Source organism: Sturnus vulgaris, chromosome 29, assembly GCF_052056855.1.
Source record: "Sturnus vulgaris isolate bStuVul1 chromosome 29, bStuVul1.hap1, whole genome shotgun sequence".
NCBI lineage: Eukaryota > Metazoa > Chordata > Aves > Passeriformes > Sturnidae > Sturnus > Sturnus vulgaris.
In genome coordinates this window covers 819,583-844,586 of record NC_142271.1, presented here as the reverse complement: position 1 = coordinate 844,586, position 25,004 = coordinate 819,583, and the positions used below count along the sequence as shown (strand labels likewise).

The 25,004-nt window shown below is 44.9% G+C and overlaps 1 protein-coding gene across 5 annotated transcripts in view; it reads right to left on the bottom strand.

Moving 5' to 3' along the window:
• The window catches only part of PPP1R12B (protein phosphatase 1 regulatory subunit 12B), a 134,928-nt gene that overhangs the window by 97,413 nt on the left and 12,511 nt on the right, over positions 1 to 25,004 (bottom strand). For all 5 annotated transcript variants that reach the window (XM_088180545.1, XM_014872858.2, XM_088180546.1 and 2 more), the window contains exon 2: positions 187 to 317. In XM_088180545.1, the coding sequence (XP_088036671.1) occupies positions 187 to 317 (131 nt within the window). The remainder of the gene's footprint in view (positions 1 to 186; positions 318 to 25,004) is intronic.

The window sequence follows — 25,004 nt, the reverse complement described above, 5'->3', positions numbered from 1 at the left end:
TGAAGGCTTCACCTTAATCCTCAGAAGTTCAGAATTCAATACCAAGAGAAAAGCACCTATATTCAGCATTGCTTTCCAAAGCATTGTACAAGGCTCAGAGTATTCATCACCTGTGTACCTGCTCTGAATAGAAAGGAGGCACAGGGAAGTGTTATCAATACCCGGAATAGCCCCAGACTCACTCACTCTGCTATGTTCAGGTAGCCACACGATGCCACTGCATGAAGAGGGGTCCAGCCCTCAATGTCTTGGTGGTTCACATTGGCTCCATTTGCTACCAGGAACTTCACCATGTCCAAGTTTTCATCAATACACGCCTGAGGGAGGAGAGGTGGGAATGTCCAGGGGGTAGAAGGATTGAAGGGAAAAGGAAGAGAGAGAAAAAAAAGTGTTGGTATTAAATCAAATGGACAACCCTCATTGGCAGCTTATTGGCAGCAGGCAACATCTGGGTTGCACTTCCCATGCTGTGAGCAATCACACCTTAAAGCTTAAGGGTAACTTCAATTTGTGTACGAAAACAAAATCATTTCAGAACTTTCAAAAATTAATTGTAACTCAGAGTTCCCAGATGGACAACCTTTGAATTTGCTCAAACTTCACTTTTCACCACTGATATCCTTCCTCTCTCCCACATAGTTCCTTCCCCACAGCAGGGCCACTGAAATGATGGATCTGTGTTAGTTTTAGTTACAGCATCAAATCCCTCTAAGCAAGGCAAGCTGTGTGTTTACTTAAGATTACAGTGATCCTCAAAATGTCATTGAATAAAGGTTGTAACAGTGTCTTGGGTTGTATTGCAGGATGTGACCAAAAGTATGTATTCTATCACCATCTGTTGAAACCAGGTGGGGCAGTGACCCCTATCTCTGGGAGAGATATCTCCTGTTAATGGTCACTGAATTCCACTGCATGACTGATAAAATTCCATCATCCCATTATGAGATGTTTCACCCACGGGGAGGAGCCAAGCATTTCCTACCCAGATCAAATCTGAGATTTGGAACATCAGAGCAGTCTTTTTCCATTGGATTCCAGAGGAAAACCAGACCTTTCCACATCATCACTGGACCTTCAGAGGAAAACTGCACCTTCTGCAGGAGCACTGCTCCACCAGAACCACATCCGTCACTGCAGAAGGATGCAGCCACCATGGAATGGGACTGCACCAACACCCTGACTGACTGATGGGGTGTCAGGTTGGCTTCTGACTCTGTCAGTTTTGTTATTTTCTAATACTGTATTTTTATTTTAATTTTCCTAGTAAAGAACTGTTATTCCTATTCCCATATCTTTGCCTGAGAGCTCCTTAATTTCAAAATTATAATAATTTGGAGGGAGGGGGTTTACATTTTTCCATTTCAAGAGAGGCTCTTGCCTTCCTTAGCAGACACCTGTTTTTCAAACTAAGACAAACAGGGAACACAATAAGGCCTCACTAGGGGCAGGGATGAGAAAGAAAAGCAGCAGTTCCAGGAGCCGGACTAAAGCAGCTCAGTTACAGAGGTAATCATTGCAAAAGCAAGTTCTAGAGAACTTAATAACTTCTTTATTCAGCAGTATCGCTTTGTTTTCCTGAGTCTGACATGGGAAACCTTCCCTGTTTGTTCCCCATGAGCTGCTGAAGAGAATGACAGCCCTTGATTAGTAGTCATTCCTGAGCCTGCATTTATAGAGCGCTCTCTGCTTTGAAGCTGCCAGAAGAAAGCATAGCTTGATTTTCAAGTCTCAGCAGCTCGGTTGGGTAGAATTCCTCCTTCCTCAGATTCCTGGCTCCAGCACTTTCTGTGTTGCATTTACAGTTCACTGGAAGCTGCTATTCAAGGATGAGCTGGCAACTTAATACACACATCCGAATGTGTGAGCCTCTGCTGGGAAGCATAGGGCATGACCAGGAAGTGCAAGAACTGCTTTTTACTACATGTCCATTCTCAGGCAGAAACACAGCCCCTCATTACTAGAGAGGGAAACAGCTTGTCCAGAATTCCTCCAAAATCCCAACATCTGATCCTTTTGCATAGCTTGACGTTGGCACATCTATTATTTACAGCAGTCAAGTGAGTCCCAGGTGATCCATCAAAAACGAGCAGCACTGACTATCCATCCAGTCCTGTTGTGGCAAGAAATGAAAATAAAAAATCCTCTCAAACCAATACCCACGCACCTCAAAAAGAAACAATCCTGGTTTATCAACCTATCACATCAACACATTCATCTGTGCTGCACTGCTCATACCAAAGGAGAGGCATGTCCTGGACCAGGACAACCAGCTCTTGCTATTTTTAGTGCAAGGATGATCCTTGTGGAGTTTTTCTGACTCAGGACAGTCTAGATTCTCAGTGCAAATCCCAGGCTGTCCTCTTAGGACACAATCACTCCTCCATTTGCTTGTTTCATAAACAGCCATGCACAAGCTCGGCTTTGAAACCTCCAAGAAAGCACATTCCAGATAACTAACTCCTAGTTCAGGTACTCGGCAAACATGAGACAACACAGGTAACATCCATGGCACTGGGAAAGGATGCCCCAGCAGCAGGCTCAAGTCCCAACTGAGCCTGTGCTGAAGCATCAGCATGTTTCCTGGTCCTGCTTTAGACTGGTTTACCTGAACCTTGGCCAGAAAAGCACAAGCAGAAGTCTAGAAGTCATTTACTTCAGGGGCTGCTCCAAACTCAGAATGGCTGAGCCCGATCTTGACTGGCTCCATCCCCACTGCTCAGTCCATCAACGCTATCCTACTCTCAGGCCCAAAACAGTTTTGTCCTGTGTCGGGGCCCGGCCTGCCGTGACCCTGCAATGGTGTTGGCAAAGTGGCTAAATAAGTAATAAGAGGACAGGAACGACTAAAGGGCTAGAAATGGAAAGCTTTAATATAAGGAGAAATAGATAATAATATATAAATATAATATATATAATGTATAATTTTATATATTAAATATATATAAAGCATAAATTAAATATATTAAGTAAATTTATGGACTTAAATTGTAAAAAGATAAGTAAGAACCAGGACCACTTTGACAAATTGTTACCAAAAGTAGAGTAAGTAATAAATAAGATAAAATGGAAGGTATAATTGTTGCACTTTGTGTAAGTGAAATTAGAAATAATTACATAAAAATGTATTAGTGTAATTAATGAAATTAATTATTTATACTTTCTAGATTAAAAGCTAGACATAATAGCCATTAAATTTGTTCAAATGTACTCAATTAATTATGTTTAAATAAAAATTGAACACTATAAATAAAATACTACTATTGAATTTATATAGCTTAATTAAATCACTTAAAGTTTAAAAAATGAAGACATTTCCTCTACCCAATACCTGTAACAAATTTTTTTGGTTATTAAGTTAATCTAAGAATCAAATAACTTTATTGAGACAATGAATATAAAGTGGTGCTGAGGTTGCAGATGTTGGGGTCTTATTTCCTGCTGTTAATAAATGGTATGTACCGAAAAGATGTAATTGCTGGTAGGTGTTTGGTAATATCTGAATAACTTCAGGTGGTAGATATTGTGAAGCTGACAGACAGAATGGTGATGTTGCTTTACTCATTTTCTTTTTTGCGCAGTGTTGTTGGCACCTGGATCTCAGCCTTGGCTTTGTCACAGTCCCTGAGGCTGCCACCATTTTGTAGGATGCTGTTCCTGTTATTGAAGTTCCAGCTCCTCTGGTAGAAGTGCAGCCTGTGATAAAAGACCAGGCAGAAACAATGGAACTGTGGGAGGGACTGTGAGGAAAGAACTCAACAAAATGGCAGTCAACTGATGGTGCAGCTACAAGATAGTGTTTGGAAGAGTGAGAGGGAAGCTGGAACAACGTAGGATCAAGGAGGGTGGAAGAAGTGGGATCCAAGATGGTGTGGCTATTGCCATCTTGGGCCCCCTATGGAGGGACTGAAGGCTTGCCCACGGGGCTAGGATAAAGGGGCCATGAAAGGGCAGGAATTGCACATAGCACAGGCCCCCATGCACCTGGTAGGCTCTGCTCTCGTGTCCCAGTCACAGGGCTAGGAAATAGGGAAGTAGTCCCAGATCGGGGGGGTGGCAGCAGGATTGGGGTGGTGGCACTCTGATTTTCAGGGCTTCCCAGATGACATAAAAAGTGGGGATCATTCAGGGTATTGTGCAATCTCCTCTTATTATTAAGTCCCACAGCTTCACTCCCTCTAGGTCCCCAAAGCCCATCATAAAGGTGTTAGTCGCCATGTTGGGGAAGTTCTTAAAAACCCACTTTAAGATGACTTTAAGTTCCTTTTTTCCGACCTCCTTCCTGTGGGTTGCCAGGGCCAACTTCAAATGTCTATAAGCAACCCTTTCTACGGTGGACATCCAGGAACCCATCTTCAGAGATAGGATGGGATATGCCCTCCCAGTGGCAGCGCTGACCAAATAAAAAAAGAAGTGTGAAACTGAAAGTCCAAAACTCACCAGTCAGTGGGGAGAGATGGGGCAGATGCTGCTCCTTCCCTGCCTGCTCCTACAGGACTTCCCATCCACAAGGACCTCACCCTGGATCTACTGTGAGGTGCCTTCCCAGTTGCTTCAGGCTGCCCTCCTCTGGACACCTGAGCCACCGAAACTTCTGCCAGGCCTGGCACAGAAAAATTCCACACTTGTCTTCAAGGGAAAGGAATGGCCTATTCGGCTAGAGGACGTGGCTGACAGAATCCCGACAGGTTCCCTGAATATCAGGAGTCCCTGTTCGGGTGCCACTTGTTGGGTCCCAGCGTACCCTGACCCTGCGATGGTGTTGGCAAAGTGGCTAAATAAGTAATAAAGGGACAGGAATGACTAAAGGACTAGAAATGGAAAGCTTTAATATAAGGAAAAATTAAAAGGGGGCACACAAGGGTGCAAAGTAAAATATAAACCAAAACGCCTGCTCACAGCTACCTCTAAGAAATAAAGTCCTTGCTCCCTAGAAGTCCGATGTTTGCAGGTCTATGTAGCTCCTTCAGAAGACCCTGAAATGGGGTTGATCACACACTTATATAGGCTATGATGGAATGTTCTAGAAAGCTTTCAGCCAATCACAGACCGTTTTGTAATCTTTATTTGCATGGTCACTCCCAACCATTCCCACAATCCTTTTCTTCTCCTTCATTTCTCACCATACCTTGACTGGATGTTACTTATGTTGGCTTCTCAGCGTCCAGGCTCTAATGCTGTTACTTGCTGTGTAGGCAGTCCACAGCCTGCCCCGCCAGGATGGAGTGCAACACCTCCCCCTTTTTGTTTTTCTTAAAAAAACAATGAAAACACCTCAAGGTCTTCTACAGTAGCTTTTGGCAAACAACAAGCATTATTAACTCTTGCTGTGTAGGCAGTCCACAGCCTGTCCCCTCCAGGACGGCTTGCAACAGTCCTGTAAGTCCTGCTCTGAGGGGCTTCTCTTAGATTATTTTAAAAAGCAAAATTGGGAAAAAAACCAAAAACAATACAAACAAAAAAATCTTGGGGACTAAAAATCATCTTCATAAGGTTGGAGGAGCTCCAGGTCCAAGCATTATGGCGAAGGACATGGTTACATCTTAGCAATGTGGATGCAAACCAGGTTCTACCACCAGCCTCAGGAGGCAAGGGTTTGGTCTTCTTTCAGTTTATCTGGTCCAACCCTCTACTCAAAGCAGGGCTAACTCCTGTTAGATCACACTGCTCAGGGCCTGCTTCATCTGTTCGGATGGAGACTCCCTATCCTGTGCTTCACGATCCTCTCTGCGGGTAATTCTCACAATCTAATCAGGATTTTCCTTGCAACTTGCTCCTTCTGCTTCAGCAACAAAGATGAAGCCTTCAAGTCTCAGCAGGTGATGAGGGCAGGAAACACAAGCCAAATATTCCTACTGTCCAGGAGAACTACTGCATGCCCAATATGCATTTGATTAATTTTAAGACATACTGTAGAAAGGATAAGCACCTGATTTCCATAATCTGGCAAACCACACAAAGCTATTAATATCTTCTTTCTGTACCAATGCACTGAAATGCAGCAGGAAGGCAAAGGATGTGATGCATGCAGGGGTGGGCATGGAAACACACGGATCCATAATAATCCCTCTTCAGCTCAAAGAGAAATTCTTTGATAATTCAAGTCTGATCCTGCAAAACTCAGATCTAACCTCTGTTTTACTGCCACTTGTGTTTATTGTGATGTACTTCAAGCTTTCCCCAACACATTTCAAATAAACTACACTTAACATCTTCCTGATGAGTTACTTACATTTTGACCTGGGAACACCACCAGTGTTGACTTCATCTAAAAGCGTATTACTCTGGAAATAGCCAGGAAAGGTTCACCCATGCAGTGCTTTTCCTTTGGGCACCATCCCTTCTGGCTGCCCCACAGCACTGCAGCCTCACAGAGGAATTTTATCAGCCAAGGCAGCAAGGTGGATGCATAGCTCCTGCCTGTGCACTCACTACTCTGCTGGGTTTGCTCAAGTGTTACCTGTAGCTCGAGTGTGAATCTAAATTTAGACTGAAGAATGTCCCTAGAGTGTGAGCTTTGTAGGTATTTGATAGAGAATTATATCTACGCTGGTCATCAAATACATCCACTACATCTGCATAGCCTGAGAATCAGCCAAGGGAAAAGTACAGTTCTTGCTCAAGCCACTGGATAAATATAACTCTAGAGTTAAATGCCTCTTTAAATGCATAAAAGAGCCCCTGTCACGGTTTAAATTTCTCCCTGTTATTGGCCTTGCTGTTGTGCTGGTCCCCACCCTGCCTAGTTCTGATGGAATGCATGCTAGAGCCAGCAGAATAATGGGATCAATCTCCACCTGTTCCTACATTGAAGTGATTTGTCTCTCCAGCTCCTACAGACAGCAATCCATGATTAGGAGTCAGGGCTCTGTGGGTGTCAGGGACACCCACACCAGGTAAGCCAGGACCATTTAACACTTGCTATCTGCACTTACCATCAGTAGAAAGCCAAGTGCAAAGCTGGAGTACCCTTAATGGAGCCTACCTTCTGTAGGTCATGAAAAGCTGCTGTTCAAGGTATGTGATCAAGAAAAAGCTGCTGTTCCACATATGTGATCCAGCCATGGGACACTGCCTGGCAAATATTGATTTTAGCTCAAGGTGATGATACACAGGAATGAAACTGAGACAGAACAGAGTAACAGGAACAGATTTTTAAAAGACCTTAAATACCAAAATGCAAGAATTTTTTGTGTTGTTGTATCATTACATGCAACTAATTACATTGGCTGAGATTTGAAAAAGTGAGGTGGAAAAGGAGTTTCCAAAACTGGCATTTGACAAAAAAGTACTGAGTAACTCCTATTCAGCTCTGAAAAATCTCATCACGGTGCCATGAAAGAAACTATTGGACAAGGGATTATTTACACAATTTTTTAGTCAGACACCCTAAAAGAACACACTTCTCAGATCTTAACATGATATGACATGTTCAACATAGAGCAAGAATTGAAGTCAACAACTTGGATATTGAGTAAAATTGGTAACTTCTAAAGATCTTCTGAACTTAAAGAACTTTAGAAAGCCTTTAAAAAATGTTACAACAGATTAAATGGTAACTTTTAGGGGTTGCAATGTATTTCTGTGTGTACTTTTAAGGTATCAACTGATTAACACTGATGATATCAGAGAATTCATATTTGCACATGTATTAATGGTATTCATAATTTCATACATGCCATCATTTAATCAAGATACACAGTAAAGTACAAAATTCTCACTATTTAGAAGTAGTTAGGGCACACACTTGTCCACCTAAAATTTTTCAGAGTCCTGACTGCTGGTACCCCTCCAGCACATCTCTGCTGTGTGTTTTCTTGTGCAAATGAAGCACTATGAGCCAGCCTGTAAGAAAACCAGCTTTACTGGGATTCAGGGGTACAGCTCACCTTCAGGCTGAGCCAACAGAGTTACCTGAGGTTACTGGAGGAAGAAGAGGACAAAGAGGAAGTAAAGGGGTAGATACGTCCTCCTTTAAGTACTACTAATCCTCCAACCTTAAATTTAGGAGCGTGAATAAGTTTAGTAACCTGAGAGGATCTATTGCTATGCAGAGTTCTCCTCTCTTATTTGATCCGACGTTCCTTAGGAACATGGTAAGGACCATGACCTTGGGGAGCAGAGTCACAAAGCAAACACCTGCCCTCAGCCCCCAAAGGGAAGGGAGACAGTCAAAAAGCGTTGGTTGAGAAGTAATGCTGCCTTTTTGGTGGGTAGCTTCCTCATGTTAGGAAACACTCCCATTCTTAAACTGCCCTTGGAATCAGGCATGAAGAAAAATAGAGGGATAGGCTTAATTTCCATTTCATTCTTTCCATTTCAGGCCTTACTAACCCTCAGTTGCTTGGTTCACACATAGGAGAGGATAAAAGTAAGGTTAACTACAGAGCATAGCAATTTTGTCTTTCAATTTTTAATTCCTTCTTTATTCTCTACCTCTGTCCCAACTCTAAGAAAACTTTCAGGGTGATGTGACATGGTGGGAGTACGGGGTGAGTGTCTTTCCCTCTCATCATGGATCTTCAGCAGGCTAATCTCTTGCCATCCCTGTATTTTTCTTGGCAGTTGATAAGCTTCAAGGGCTTCTGGAACGGTACTAATGTATTACAGCTTTAGCAGTCCTTGATGCAAATCGCATCCAGTGCCCAGAATTACCCACTCAACACGCAAAGAAAGTTGGCTCATAGGATTTAAATCCCAGGCATCACTGGGCAAGTCTCCATCCCCAGCTCATGGTGTTCCTCCAGTTCCTGGCAGGAGACGAGCATTTAGCAGTTTTTCCATAGGGAGGAAGTGCTCAGTTTCTAAAATTTGCAGATACGGCATATTAGCTTCCCCCCTTTGCAGCGAACAGGTGGAGCCCTTTCCAGCCAGCGACACTCCATGCAGATTTGAGTTCTGCCAGGAGCTGTTGCCAAGGCATTCTTCTTCTGAGCACGAAGTTTACATTACAGTAAGGAAACAGGGACACTAGGAAATGGGACAGAACAACATGACTTGTCTGGCAAAGCTTGTCCAGCAACCAGACAAAATCTGATCTTATCTTGAATGAAACCTCATTATTACAATGGTGTGGTGTTTGCTCTTTCCTCCAAGCACCCAGAATGCACAAGCACCACTGAGCCCTGATGAGTATCTGCTCCAAGTATCTGTTTGCCAAGGGTTTGATTTGCATATCTCCTGGGCATACCCTGGGACAGAGATTGGAGGATCAGGGAGGAAAAGACAACACAAGGGATGAGACTGAGGGTTCAGAGGCCTGGGAATCGAGCTCCAAGGTGTGAACAGTGTGACACTACTCACTTTCTAGAGGGGCATCACATTTAGCAAAGTCCCAGCCTAGGACTGGTGTTACATTCCACTACATATTAGATACACATGGGATAGCAGTGAGGAGAGCATCTAAACCACCTGACAAATTCCTAAGAAATTGCTTGGGATCGGCTGAGAGGAAAAAAAAGTACACCCTTTCACCTCTACAAGGACAAAAGTGGTTACAAACCCAGAAGAACATAGACACCAGGCAGTAACTGCACATCCACAGTGCTGTCATGGGAAGGTGATTGCTTTCTCCACAACTTGCCCAGCTGTTGGTGGTTTAACATAAATGCACAAATAACATTCAGTGCAGCTGTTTGCAGGCAGAACAGTTCTAGCTAGGATGTCAGTGAGAGCCACTAAGCAGCAGGGCCACATCCTGCCCTGTGACTGCACAAGGTGCTGGCCTTGCCAACAGCAACACCTGCAGCAAGGGGGAACCTGGCTGGGAGCACACGGCGCTGCTCCCTGGAGCCCACAGTCAGTTTACAAATAATACGTCACATCTGCCAGTGTCATATGATCATGGGATAAAGCAGCATGTAGGAGCTTGGCATCAGCCAGCCAGGAAACCTGTAATAACTGCTGTGGGATAACTCTGGCTGTATTTAATTCCCTGGTGCTCCCTGTGTGGTTGGTTGGGATTTGAGACCGAGAAGCCATGCATTTGCTCCAGGCACAAGGAAAACACAGGAAAGGGAAAGCAGAAAAGGCTGCATGTTTGGCTGCTGTGTTATGTGTTTTCTACTATGAATACCCCAGTCTTGTGACAGAATCCAATCTTGGTGACTTCTCTGTGCACAAGTGTGAAAATCTCGTAATCCTACAGTGTCGGATCGTCGGGTAGCAATCCCCATGGTTCCCACATGGAAATCATACTTGGCAGTTCCACTTGTCACACATAAATGTGATACGTAGACTGCCTGCTCAGACACATGCTGGCTTTTGAAATGAAGTGTGAGAGATACCAGGCTAGGAGAGGCCATGCTTCAGCTCTTGATTACTCCAGGAAAATCCCATCTCCAGAGCCTCCCAGCACTATAGTACCTCTTGCCCTGTGCAAAATGCTGCTGCTGCTGCTAAATCAGATTGCTCATGAAACCTCCATTATTAAGTCTTCTACCAGACTCTCCTCCAATCTAGAAATCAAGTATTGAACCATGTTCAAAGCTCTTTACACACCCAGCCCTTCCCTACACACGGTTTGCTCCCCTCTGTTCTGTTACTGATTCAAATTTCTGCAATTCTTGAGTCAAAGTATTGACAAACACCTCTGAGATTCTTCCAGGCAACAGCACATCCATCATTCTTGCACTGATCTTCAGGAACCTTCTCCACATGTCAGTGTGCCCAGAAGGCCACTCCATCCTTCCATACGGTGAAACCACTTACAATTCAGATGGAGGGACTCTCAAAGCAGGGACCATGTGCTACTGCTTGAAGAGCACCTGGCTCTCAACACACCCCAGTGCCAGGTACAGAATAGCAACAGACACACCATGGAATCACTGCAATTGGAAAGTACCTCAGGAGACTCCTCATCTTGTGCCTCCAGCATCAGCAGTGAATTCTCCTTGCCCTTCTGGGCTATGGAGTTGTGTGTGGGTTACCATAAGCATGTGCATATATGTTCATATAGACATACACAGGAACATTTATTACTTGAAAATTCAAGGAATTTTATAATTGTGGAGAAGGACTAGAAGACATAGATTTGTGCAGCCATTCTGATCCAGACTTGACTCACCTCCACAGCTTTGATATTTTATGTGCCTTTTGCCTCCAAAATTATGTCCTCATGCTGATAACCTGATGTAGACTCATTTGAGTGACAGAGGCTGCATCACTCAGAAGCTACAAAAAATTCTGCATCAGACATGGAGTGAAAAAAGTGGGCTTTGTTCAGACAAACCAAGGGGAGACAGCACACTCAAATTATTAAAAGGTTTGCTTTGTGCTAAGCGAAAGTCAGAGTGAACACAGGCCATCAACAGCAGTAATCTACAAGCAGGATGGTTTGAGTTCATGTAAGTGCAGTCTGAATTCAGCCCAAGACCACCACAAGATCCCTAGTTAGGTTAAGACCAGCTTGCCAGGGTTCCTCCTGCCCAGCCAGGAGGATCCTTGCACAGGATCAGTTTCATCCACATTTTCAAAATGTAAAGACACAATGCCAGGGGGCATTACCTTTCCAGGCTGGGTGGGATGTGCTTGTCCTTTCCCACTGCCTGCAGACCAGCACAGACCCAGCCACACCAGGGTGAGCTGAACCCCATCCTCCAGGACTGACCTGCAGCCACAGGACAACCCTCCACGAGCCAAGATCTACCAGTCATTCCTTAACTGGAGCTTTGAGAGGGTTTTCTTTACAACTTTTTTCTATAGGACTGGTGTAACGAGACCACTTTGCGAAGTGGTTAAACGGCTCCTGCACACCAGAGGCAAACACTGACACCAGCAGCACCATTAACTGTTACACATTGGGCTGGAAGCACTGGCAGCCAATTCAGTCATGCTGCCACAGCACAGCCAAAGGGATTAAATGACAAGACTCACTTCTCAACTGTTCTCCTGTCATAGGTCTAAAATATATGGAACAAGGCTAGCCAGGAGATAGAGGGACTCAATATCCCAGCAAATGCAAGGCAAGAGTAAATACGTGATGTCAACATACACCTCAAACCCACAAACAAAGGCAGGGCTGATGACAGCTGAACAGCATCAGGGTTAAATCTGGAGCACGGAGAGAGTTCACAGAAAACAAAGGGAAAAGCGCTCCCAAAATAGTCTGGCAACTGTCAGCACTCGGACTGTCGGCACTGGAAGGTATGTCCTTGCCATGGTGTCCCATGATCACAGCTCTGCTCTTAAGGGGCTTCTGTCAGAAGCAGCACTACCCAAAAATTCCACCTCCAAGTGATCCCCGTATCTCTGGCAGCACAGATTACACTCACCAGTGATTTGGGGAACAACAAACAGCTCATACTGCTGCTCCTGCAAAACCACAGAACTTTTGCACCTTCTCTCTCCTCAGCCTCTGCTTCTGGTTGTCCTCATACCTCAACACCCTTCACAGGCACTTCTGTACCACCAATCTTGCTTTAAAATCTTTATCCTTTAAAATCTTGGCAAATCTAGTTCTGAAACAATCACATAAGAACCAAGAGAAAGAGGTAAATTCTGTTTTAAAAAGAACGGGAGGGGAAAGGGAGCAAAATGAGATAAAAAGGTTCATTTTCTAGTCTGATTAGTTAGCTGTAGAGGTTCATTTTTTTAACAGTTTTTAGCAGTTGAGTATTACTTCTCAAGTAAGCAGGAAGAGAGAGATATGGATTATGTCAGATTTTTCCATTGAAAAAAACCCCTCACACAATGAGAAGTACTCAGCAGTATCCATGTCAGTCATCAGAAGAAACCAACAACAAATCTCTTACAATGATTAGCACAACAAAAAAACCCAGCAGAGCACATGGGAAGAGAAGAATACGTGCAAAGGCATAATTATGCCACGAACATAACATTTCCAAGACGAAATAGCAGCATGAAATGTCAGGTGGAGAAGTGCTTTGAATAGAAGCCACATTTTGAAGCTATTTTGAAACTCCCCACACCTTCATATATGCACTAGGGACATCAACTTATTTACAGGGAGGTCGATGTAAATACCTCCTGCTTGGTATTTACAACATTATATCCAATATTATATAGTATATACAATATTATAGAGATAGCTTGGCTAAATGTCAGTGGAATTCTTTAAAACTGCCAGGACTCCTGCATGTGCTGCAGTGATGGTGCTGCCAGTGAGTGATGAAGCACCACACTCGGCTTCTCCCCCACTGCTCAGGACCTGCCCTTACCCGGGCACCCTCACCCTCAGAATGCCAGAGCTGCCAGCTCGGCTTCTGGGAAGAAACAGGAGCCACTGCGGGAAGGAAAGAGAAGGGCAGCTGGACACTCACACCGTATTACTGAAAGGGGAGGGAAATGGGAAGAAAGCTCCATTGCTGCTTTTACTCTTGCTAGGGTGACAGGCACAGGCACGCAGGATTGCCAGTTCTTTGCCCCTCCTTGAACATTTCTAATCAAAGAGCATTTCGGCAAACCCTAGGAAGATCAGCAGGACCACACAGACATGGATTCATTATGTAAAGAGCCCCAGGGACCAGGGAATGGTCACAGCCCCAGGGCTGCCAGAGCTCAAGGAGGGTTTAGACAATGTTCTCAGGCACAGAGTGAGATTGTTGGGGTGTCCGTGCAGGGCCAGGAGTTGGATTCCATGATCCCTTCCAACTCAGGACGTTTTATGCTCCTATGAACCCCTCCAGCCTCACAGTATTTGTGCTCCCATGTGTCCAGCAACTTGCATTGAATTCACCTCTCATCCAAACAGGCCCCAAGACATTGATTTTCCACTTCCACAGTGCTCCTCTGCAGCCGATTGACTGGTTTGCCATTTGTGTTTACAGCTCTAACTAAACCAGCACTAGGCCATGTGGGACTGACTTCAAAATTCACTGTAGATCATCATTTTACTCCCTTCCTTTTCATCGTCATCATCCCACTAGTTCCAGCATGATTTTTAATACCCATTATTTCAATAGCAGTCAGAGGCTAATGCTTTGTACCATCTGAGAAGAGCTTGAAATGAGTCCAGTATGTGATCAACTGCCAACACTAAAAATAAAGTCTTTCTGTCACTAAAAAGCAGGGACTGCCAGTTTTCTAATGGTGTGGAGCAGCACTGACTTTTCAAGTCCCACGAGTTTAGCCACTCTGACCACTAAGTATTTAATTTCTCTCCCGCTCAGCCAGCGCTCCCTGGCACTTGATCAAGACAGTCTATATAAAATCTTGCCCTTAAATTACTGAAATTTTCGTTCCTGCCCAAAATAACTATGTTTCATAATTAGAAAGCTCACAAGCATTTCACTCTTATGTGGAAAATGGAAATGTAGGTACTGCAGATTTGCTTAGCAAAGAAATGTTCCCCTAACAATCCTTTGTCCTGACAGGAGCTCCATCAAGGGCTCCACTGCGCAATTTAATGCAGGACCTACAGACTCCATTTTCACAACACAAGCAAATACAGATATGGTTCTGCCATCATCTCTGTAACACAAACATATCCTAAACTTCTAAGATGCAGCCTTAGATCAGCTTCAGCCAAACCAAGGTAGTGTCCTGCAGCCCTGGGCTGACACTCACCCCAATGCCTTGCAGGGCCACTGGTGGTGGCTGAGCAGCATGGTATGGCCAATGCCAAATAGGGACTCTCCTGGTGAATAATGGGGAGAATGTAAAATCACTTTGTGACCCACTTGGAAAGGTGGTTCCACTCGCACCACACCTGCTGGAAGGGCAAGGTGGGGTGGGAAGGCCAGGCAGGGACCCTCTGCTCTGGCAGATAATCCTCTACAGGAAGAGCCTCTCCTAGGTCTTCTCCTACCCTGGCAGAGACATGGAAAAACAGCTGCAAACGATTTTAGCTACAACTTGGCAAACTAAAGGTGAGATTTGTGTTGCCTAACTATAGACCTCAAAGGCAGACAGAAAAATCTCTATGGATCACTCCAGGCTTTCTTTAGTCTTTGCCATGGCAGGACTTTGCAGCAGGCTCTGCTGAGGCCAGGGCTGCCCTTGCCCTGCCTTATACCCTGCCAGCAGACCCTTTCCCCCAGCAAGGGCACTGACACTCATTTGATACCTCACTGAACAGATCCAGGAGCTAAACTGGCTCACAGTGGGACCAGACAAGGACCTGCACTGGTATGAAAAGCACATGACAGGAGCAGCAGGAAGGGCAGGACTGAGATAGTCTTAAGCTGCCACATAATATCTTGCTTATGTCAAGACAGACAGCTCATGCTGCCTACAGCCCAGGGAAAAACGGATTTTTCAACACAGAAAGCATTCCAGTCACTCCAGGGCCAGTACTGCTTTCACAGAAACCAGCTCTACCTTACAGACATCAAAGTTCATGTACGAGAAGTTTCATGAGCTCCTGCAAATGCCAAAAAATGCTCAATTAGCACTAAGTGACTAGAAAGCAGTGGCTGTGAGCAGAAACACCTCAACACAACTACAGGTGAAGAGCAAGAGGAGATTCCTTGGAGGGAATCATTGCTCATTGTCAAGTTTACTCACAGACAGTCAGGCCCTTGGTTTCTGTGCACACCCCCATCTTGCTGTCTTGCAGTCACATCAAGTTTTGTTTCAAGATCTGAATTTTACCTTTGTGACCAGAAAAAAAGAAGGTGGTATATAAAAAGGAAAACATACAGTCAGTATTTCTATTTATTCATTTTCCTTTCCAGTCTGGCAGCGTGCAGGAAAGTTTAAGTTTGCTACTTTGCAGTTTATATACTCAGTGGCTAAAACCTCTCTAAGGATCAGTCCATGTGCTCCTAGAGGCAAAAATCATTCCCAGACAGATGTGTGGTAGCTTGCTTGGGCACTTTCCAGTCCCATGCCACTCAAAGCCTTCTCAGCCAAGCAAACAAGGGGTTTTCTGAGTTTTGCCACTGTTCCTGCCCACACCTGAACAAGAGCCTGGCATCCACCACGGCTCAACTGCCACAGTCAGTACCCTCAGCAGGACAAGGCTCCACATCAATCAGAAGAGACAGAATTTTCTTTGAAGCATAACAAATGATGGAGCTGACAAAGAGGGGGCTGTATAAAGAAAGCATTCTAAAAATAAAGTGATTCCACACTATTCCTGACAGGCTCACAACTACAATTTTGCAGCATTTCCATTTCTAGTGCCATCACTGGGATTTGCAACATCGCTTGCCCAGTTCAGCTTTAAGGACACGTGTTCTTTAAATGCTGCTGAAACCTTGATATAATTAGATATTATAGCAGAAGTTAAGTTAGGTATTTTCCCAAAACTAGGCAAATAAACCTCTCAAAACATGGCAATTTAAGCCTGGACTACAGCTGACATTTTTAGTGAAGCAGGTAAAGGAGAACACTCAAATTAACGGTCCTATGACTGTCTGCATATCCCTTCACAGAATCCCAGTCTGGTTTGGGTTTGAAGAGAACTTAAAGCTCTGGAGCCCCTCTGCTCTGAAGCCAGGCTGGGAGAGCCCGGGGTGTTCAGCCTGGAGAGGAGAAGGCTCTGGGGAGACCTAAGAGCCCCTTCCAGTGCCTGAAGTGGCTCCAGGAGAGACATGGGCAGGGACACCTCCCACCAGCCCAGGTTGCTCCAAGCCCCATTCAATCCGGCCTTGGACACTTCTAGGGATGGGGCAGCCACAGCTGCTCTGGGCACACTGTGCCAGGGCCTCACCAACCTCACAGCCAAGAATTCCTCCCCAATATTCCAGCTATCCCTGCCTTCAGGAAGCCATTCCCCCTTGTCCTGACATTCCAGGCCCTTGTTCAAAGTCCCTCTTCAGCTCTCTTGGAGCCCCTTGAGGCACTGCAAGGGGCTCTGGAGTCTCTAAGCCTTCTCTTCTCCAGGCTGAACATCCCTAGCTCTCCTAGCCAGGCTCTGGAGCAGAGGTGAGAGCTTTTAAACTCCCAATACTGGAAAAATATGTATGTTTCAGGATCCAATTTGTATGAGTTTTCAAATGCCAACCACACTTTAAGGCAGTGCTCATTTGCACTTGCCTTTATTCACAGGGAAATAAAAAAAGAAGAAAAAGAAATCAGTTGACACTAGGTTAGGGATGCTCGGTCACAGCAAAGTGTCTTCGGACTTTTTTATTTGTGTGGGAAGCAAACTAAAGCAGATCTCAGCACAGCCACCAGTAACAAAATCCTTCACTGCTGGTTTCTGAGCACATTCCACTCCTGCTGCCATCAGCAGTCCAAAGAAAGGGCAGGGACTCCATTCTGGTGATGTCTGTGGAAAAGAGAGGTGGTGGCCAACATAGTACAGAGAGCACTGAGCTGTTAAAGAAAATGACCGGTGGAATAAGGTCACTGCAGAGGGAGAGGAACTGCTTGACTGCCCTGTGAGACTCAGGGTAGCTCAGTGTGCCAAGGATGTGGCCATGCACTGTCCCTTGTCACAGCACGACACCAGATATCTTGGAAGTTTGAAAGATGGACACAACTAAGGTATTAACTTTCCCCAGTGAAATGCATCACATTTCAAGTCTAATCAGGAACTGTGGTCTCCATGATCAAAGAAATACAGATCTGATACAAACTTTTATGTGTTCCTCAGAGTAACATAAACCCAGTTATTGCCTCAGTGCCACGTGGCTGAGGTCCTGGCAGCCTGCTGTGACCTCTGTGTGACTGCCCCAACAGGACCCACAGTGTCATACAGATGGCAGATGCTGAAAAAAGGCCACAGCCAGAAATGGTGAGAGCAATGAATGTATTCAGTAAAGGGAGGGCTGGCAGGGGAGCAAACTCCCCACCTCTGCAACCACCAGGAGCAACAGCCAGGCAGCTGCCTTGGCTTACAGGTGAACTACAGCACTTACTCATCCGTGAAGTAAATCAAAACCTGTGGAAATCCAGCTGGAGGATGGTAAATTCTCTGTTTATTGCACTGTCTCCTGAGCATGAGTCTGCCCTGCAGGTGGGTGGCACAGGAAATCCTCAGGAAGAGCGTACTACAACCTGGATGGGGAACAGAAGAATTAAGGGGAGGGCGAGGTTTGTCAACAAAGCTCAGCTGCCAGAGGCATGGAACCTCTTGTCTGAGTGCATCACCCCAGTCCAGACAAAGACACCAAATTAATCAGAGGGATGGAGAACCTCTCCTATGAGGAAAAGCTGAGGGAATTGGGATTGTTCAGCCTGGAAAAGAGAAGGCTTCAGAGTGACCTAACTGCTGCCTTCCAGTGCCTCATGGGAATTTACAGGAAAGAAGGGACAAGACTATTTACAAGAGCATACAGTAACAGGACAAGGAGGAATGGGTTCAAATTGAAAGAAGACAGGTTTACATCAGATCTTAAGAAAAAATTATTTACTGTGAGGGAGGAGAGGCCCTGGAACAGGTAGCCCAGGAAAGTTGTGGATGCCTCACCCCTAGGGGCGTTCAAGGCCAGGATGCATGAGGCTCTGTGCAACCCGATCTAGGCAAGGTACCCCTGCCCATGGCAGGGGGTTGGAATTAGACGGGTCTTCAAGGGCTCCTTCCAACCCAAACAATTCTATGGTTTCTGCCTAAGAGTAAAGAGACACAAAGAGCATCACACAGGAAGACTTCCAGAGGGAAATGCAGCCCCATCTCTGTACCAGCTGTGAAGGAAAAGCTTGAACAAGGAAGCAGTGAAATGATCCCTGGAAGAGTAATCCTGTGTTTGTCTCACTGCAGCATGACGGCAGATCCCCAAGACCACAGATGCACCCCTGGCTGCAGGCTGAGTTCCCAGCTCATGAAGGCCATGAGCAGGTGGATTTCAGACACAAGTCTGGGCAGGTGGTGATGGCCATAGGATGCAGGTGAGTTCCCTGCTGCAGGCATGGCACATGCACAGCCAGTGGAGGCTCCAGAAACTCAATGGCTTGGAACAGGAGCTGGACACATGATTGCTGAGGCAGCAGGACTGCTTGGGCAGCACTCCTGGAAACCACAGCAAGGCTATGTGTACCAGAATCATGGAATCTTCTGAGCAGGAACACCCCAACAATCTCACCCTGTGCACCCCTGAGAGTGTTGTCCAAGTGCTCCTGGAGCTCTGGCAGCCTTGGGGCCTTGCCCATTCCCTGGGGAGCCTGGGCAGTGCCCAGCACCCTCTGGGGGAAGAGCCTTTCCCCAACATCCAGCCTAACCCTCCTCTGGTGTACCACCAAACAAACAGACAAACAAGTGTGTCACTATATGACTAAGAAGATGGAAATAAAGTCACTGAGAAGAAACTCCTGGAATGGAGAAAGGGAAAGATTTCACCAAACCCAAGAACCACCAAGCTGCTGGGGTCACAATAGTGGATGGTACAATGCAGAAGAGCAGGTGTATAAGAAATTGTGGTATTTTGGAAAATATTCACCAAGGCTTTTACAGAGGGAAGCCATGTGACAGAAAGCCACTGGAGTCTTTTGAAAGGTAAATAAGCATGAAGACAAGGAATAGCCAGATGATACATGACATTCACCTCAGATACATGACGTGATGTTTTGGGTTGTCCTGTGCAGAGCCAGGGCACAGACTTGATGACCCTTGTGGGTCCCTTCCACCTCCAGAGATTCTGTGAGTCTATCCACAAAGATTTTCTAAAGGAGTCTCAACCAGGCCCCTCACTGCAGCTCCTGAAGCCACTGAGTTGCCTTGGTAAGAGGGAAGATCCTTGCACAATTACATGTATTTTTATGATGAGGAGACCAGAATATGAGATAGATCTTCTTCCTGGAGAGCTCTGCAGAAAGCTCTCCTCTGGGGTCTGTGCTACCAAATGTGCTACATAAAGGACCTGGAAGAGGAGGTGATAAATGAGGTGAAGTTTGCTGGTGAAATTAATCAAGAGGTAAAGCAAAGGACAAACTTGAAGAATCTTACAGTACTAAGCAACTGCTGATAAAACAGCAGATGAAATGCAGTGCAGATCACTGGAGAGTGAATCATAGGCACAAAATACACCCAACGTCACATAACAAAATGAAAGGCTCTGAGCTTATTACTGAGTTCAGGGAAAAGCTCTTAGGATTATAACAAATAGCTGTAGGAAAATATCAGCTCCAAGCTCAGAAATCAAAGCAAATTCTAGAAATTACTTGGAGCAGAACAAAACAAATCATAAGATATCATTAGGCCTCTATATAATGCACCAGATTTTCAGTACCATAAGAAATTCTAGTCTCCACAACTGAAAAAGATACAAGACATGAACAGGACATGAGTGAGAAAAAGCTCAAATTAAAAACCGAAAAAAACCAAAACAAAACAAGACTCACTCCCAAAAAACCCTAACAACTTACCCCATTTCCCAACAGCACTTCTTAAGGATTTTTGTGGCATCACAAATATGGTTTATGCTATTTCTAGCGTACCATAGAAATAAACTCCTGGGGGGGGAAAAAAATACTGGCTGAAGAAGATGTCACAAAGATAAAAAGAGAACAAGGTGTAAAAGGTTTGGGGAACCCAGGACACTTGCTCCATGTTTGCTCCCCACAGCTGCTACCTTGACCCACTGCAGCTACACAGCAGGGATGGGGCTGGATAGGGAATCCACAACCTGCAATTCCCAGAGCCAGTGGCAACACTCCTCCAAAGGTCCCACCAGCACAGACTAAGGAGGCCCAGCTCTGTCCCTTCTGTTCAGCAAAAAGAGAATCAGAGATCACATTTTACTGGTGAGAGATGAAAACAAAGCAGAGAAGGTGGAAAGCTCTAAAGAGAAAGCCCAGCCTCTCACAAACAGTGTCTCTCATAAACATTCTTACAATGAAGCAAAATAGGACTATTCCTACATTTAGGTGGGAGAATCTAAAGGCAAAACAAGACCATAAAGGACACAGCACTGGGGAATCACTGAGGAGGTGAGAGCAGCCCCAGCACTGCTATGCTGCAGCACACACTGGCCCTGACAGCTCCCATGCTGCTCCCTGGGGTCTCTGTCTTCCACCACAGCATTCCCTGATGTGTTGTTATAGCATCAATGACTGGTACCATTACTTTTAATCTAGCATTTCCATGCCCTCCTGTCTGTCCCCAGCAGGTAATTGAGGGCTGGCTGAATGACTCAGAGGGATGCTGCTGAACAGGAAGCACATCACCCATGGCTCCAGCTGAGCCTGCTAGGCACTGAGGCTTCTCACCCTCTGGGGGTGGTGCAGACAAGCACTTTGTGATGATGTTTAGGAAGGGATTAATTGTCTTGTCTAAAAAGCTCTGATAAACTGGTCATGTCTCAGTACAGAGGATTGAACTAGAAGGGTTTCTGTGACCTCTTCCAGCCACATCTGGGACTCTCCAACAGGAACCATCTGGCCTTACCACCCAGACAGTCCAGTCTGCTTTGTGGGCAAACAGCAAAAGGACAAACATGTGGCAGCAAAAGAGGTGCAGCATTCAGCATCCTACCATAGAAGGAGAACTATCCAAGCACTGATCCAAGTGCTGGAGATATCATTCCAAAGCATTGGGAAACAAGTTTAGACAAACTGGAAAAGGGGTGAATAGTTAGAGACTGAGACCAGGCCAGCACACCACATTAGCAGGACAGGGGCTGGCTTCTTCTCCCAAGCTCCAAGGAACAGGACAAGAGGAAACAGCCTCAAGCTGTACCAGGGGAGGACATCAGGAAGAATTTCTCCACAGAAAGGGTGGTCAGGCATTGGAAGGGGCTGCCCAGGGAGGTGGTGGAATCCCCATCTCTGGAGATGTTTAAGGACCAACTGGACAAGGCACTCAGTGTTCTGGTCTGGATGACAAGATGAGGTCACAGGTTGGACATGATGATCTTGGAGATCTTTTCCAAACTTAATGGTTCCATGACTCTATGTTTAAAATAAATAAATTATAAAAAGAAGCTAGTAGCTTTGTCAATAATAGGTATCACCAAATCTCCACGACTCTGAAGGTTTGTTTTATCACAACACTAATTTAAAAGATGCAGCAGTTCTTGTTTAGGCCCGGGCTTGAATTGAAATCCCAAGCACAATTTGCAGGAAGCTGGGTGTGCTGTCAGCACATGGATTCCCTCCCAAGGACTACAATCAATGCTTTGTTCCTTGTTCACTTTCTGCAACATTGAACAATTTTCTTACAGATTAACAGCACCTAAACTAAATGGAAAAGAATTTGAAGACTGAGTTGTAGACTGCAGAGAAACCAATACTTGGAGTAACTGTAAGACAGGATTTGGCTATAAGCACAGGATTCCTTCTATAGCAGCTATTAATATAAGGGAACAAAAATAACTCTTGCAATATGCTCTGAAGTTCAAACCCTGGCTCCGCTGCTGTACAGGCTGGCACAGCCCTGAAGTGTCTCATCAAGAGACAGACACATTTACCACTTATCTTTTTCACCATGAGGGAATGCTTGTTCAGAATGACTCAAGCGATATTCATTTAAAAGACAAACCATTTAGGGCTGTGAAGGTCAAATTCTGTTTGTCAATCACCCAAGAATGAAAAGAAAAGCCAGTGTTGATGATGAAGAAAAGAGGAAATCCATCCCTTGTGTGAACACCTTGACACTGTGTTCAATCAGATGTATCAGTTCAGGCTGCTAAGAGCCAGGGAGAGAAAAATGCTCAAAACCTCCTGGATTAGGGAGATGATATCCCTCCCACATATTTACATATTCTTTGCAGTTTAGAGGACACTATGAAATATAATTTTCATGCCACTGCAGCAAGTTACCCAAAAATTCAATAAAATTGCCCATTAAGTACATAGCAGAATTGCCACCATTCCTGCAGGGTAGTATTATGAGCCCTCTAAAAAGCACTGGATTTTAATTTTAAAACTTTTGCTTTAACGTTTGAGAAGGTTTGTGGCCATACTAGTTTTCCCCCATCTTATTTTCTCTTTTTGACTCTCACCTGCAATAAATAATATTTTTTTAATTGGTCTTTGTATCTTCCACCCATCCTAGAGCTTGGCAATCCAGAGTTTAACTTACATAGTTAGAATTTTACCTACCATACAGATTCTGAACACTCTGAAGTTTTTGGCATGGACTGTGTCCTAAAGCAGTTAGTTTCACAGCTGAATTTTACACTGATGAGAAAAAGTGTTTGTTTTAAAACTCCTATGTCCTCAAATTCTTCTTTGTAAGAAAAAAACAAACATCCCTAATACCATTTTACTTACAATTTCGGAAAACTTTATCATATCTGTGCTTGTGGCTTTCTGTCAGTCAGAAGGAATCACAGAAGTTTTGCACTTTCCTGGTATAGAAACCAATCCATGACTTTGATCCCCTTGCTATTATTTCCCATCTCTTTCCCTTAACTATATTATTTTTTTGAGATGGTAGAAAGAGAACTGCACATACTAATCTGCACCTGGGCACAATACAAGCTTTTCCAGCCTGTGACAGCTGGATTGGAAGCCACTGCTTCCTCATAAACATTAATCCCCATTTACAGACCAAATTTTGCCAGCCATTTTATCAGTGAATTGGCCAATATTGGCACCTTTCAGGGCCAGCTCACACTTCACTATCCTGACTGTGCAGGAGCCCTTGCAAACTGTGATCTCGCTCTATATTCCCTTTCCTGTCTCACGTAAAGGGGTGCAGAGCAGCACAGACTCCAGAGAAGATGCACAGGAGAGCTCTCCTTCCTCCTGCAAACTGACCCTTTATTGCCAGCCTTAGTTTTCTCTCTTTCATACAGTAATTAACAAGATCACTTTATTTTACAACAGCTTTGTTTCTTAGAGCTTCCATAGAGGGATGTTGTCAAAACTGTTCTGGAAATCCAAACATACCATCTCCACTAGATTTCTCCACATGCTTGTTGCCTGCTTTGGGTTCATCATTTCCCAGGCTTTTCTTGGAGTCCCTTTTAGAAACTGTCACTTCCCACTGACATCCCCTGGTAGCTGCTTTAAGTGATACATTATACCAATGAATAACAGCTCAGTGACTTCATGTGGCAGTTCTAGCTGATGCAGAAGACCTGACAATTTTCATTTGTCTGAGCACTTCTGGAACCTCTTCTGTCAATACTACAGCTTAGGAAAGCTCAGAAGGATGAATTTTAATTTTTTATCTTAGATCTTTGTACACGAAAGACTGATGGCATGCAGCCCTGGTATCACTGAGAAACACTACAGAACTATTCAGTACACAATGCCAAAAGTGGGACAGATTTGTCATTTGAAACTACTTTGTTGAACTGTATGCAAGACTCAGATTCTCCCAATGCACTCCAAAAAAACTCCCAAAAATGGACACTCTGTGCTCCCTGAATAGAGCATGTACCTATTATAGCGATTTATGATAAAGAGAATGCACAGAGGCCACAACATATGAAAAATTATATGTCACAAGGAACGACATATCATTCTTTCCTTTTTGAAATAATTGGCATTTAAATTCCACTAGACCACCACTTTTAAATTTTCTTAACTGGAAATCTTGTTTCATAGATCCAGCATGTAGATGTTTGCAATACTATTTGTCTGCAGCAAATATGTTCATCCTCATGCACCCACCTCTCCCCATACACCCCACTTTCCAGATCCAGGTGTGTGGGAATAGGGAAGGGGTGCAAAACCCAGGGAAGGTTTGGGTGATCTACCCTGAAATTTGGCAGGTTCATGCCTGGAGCCTTTGCACAGAGGGCTGACACACCCATACTGGAGTACCTCTGTCTACAGCAGTATCTCATGTGCAGCTCACACAGCACTGGGGATCACAGAATCACAGGACGGGTCAGGTTGGAAGGGACCCTAGCGGCTCATCTGGTGCCACCTCCACGCTCAGACAGAATCATCACAGAGCACATGGTCCAGGATTGTGTCTAGATGGGTCTGAGATATCCCCAGTGGAGGGATACCACATCCTCTCTGGGCAGCCTGTTCAGGTCTCAGTCACTGCCCAGGGAACTTCTGTCTCATGTCCAGGTGGAACTTCCTGGGCATAAGCTCCTGCCCATTCCTCTTGTGCCAGTGCTGGGTCCCCAGGAGCAGAGCCTGAGCCCTGCAGACACTGACAGACAGGAATGAGAACCCATCCCAGCTGTCTTCTCTGGGGGATGAACAGCCTCAGCTACCTCAGCCTTTCCTTGACAGGGAGATGCTCCAGGCCCTTC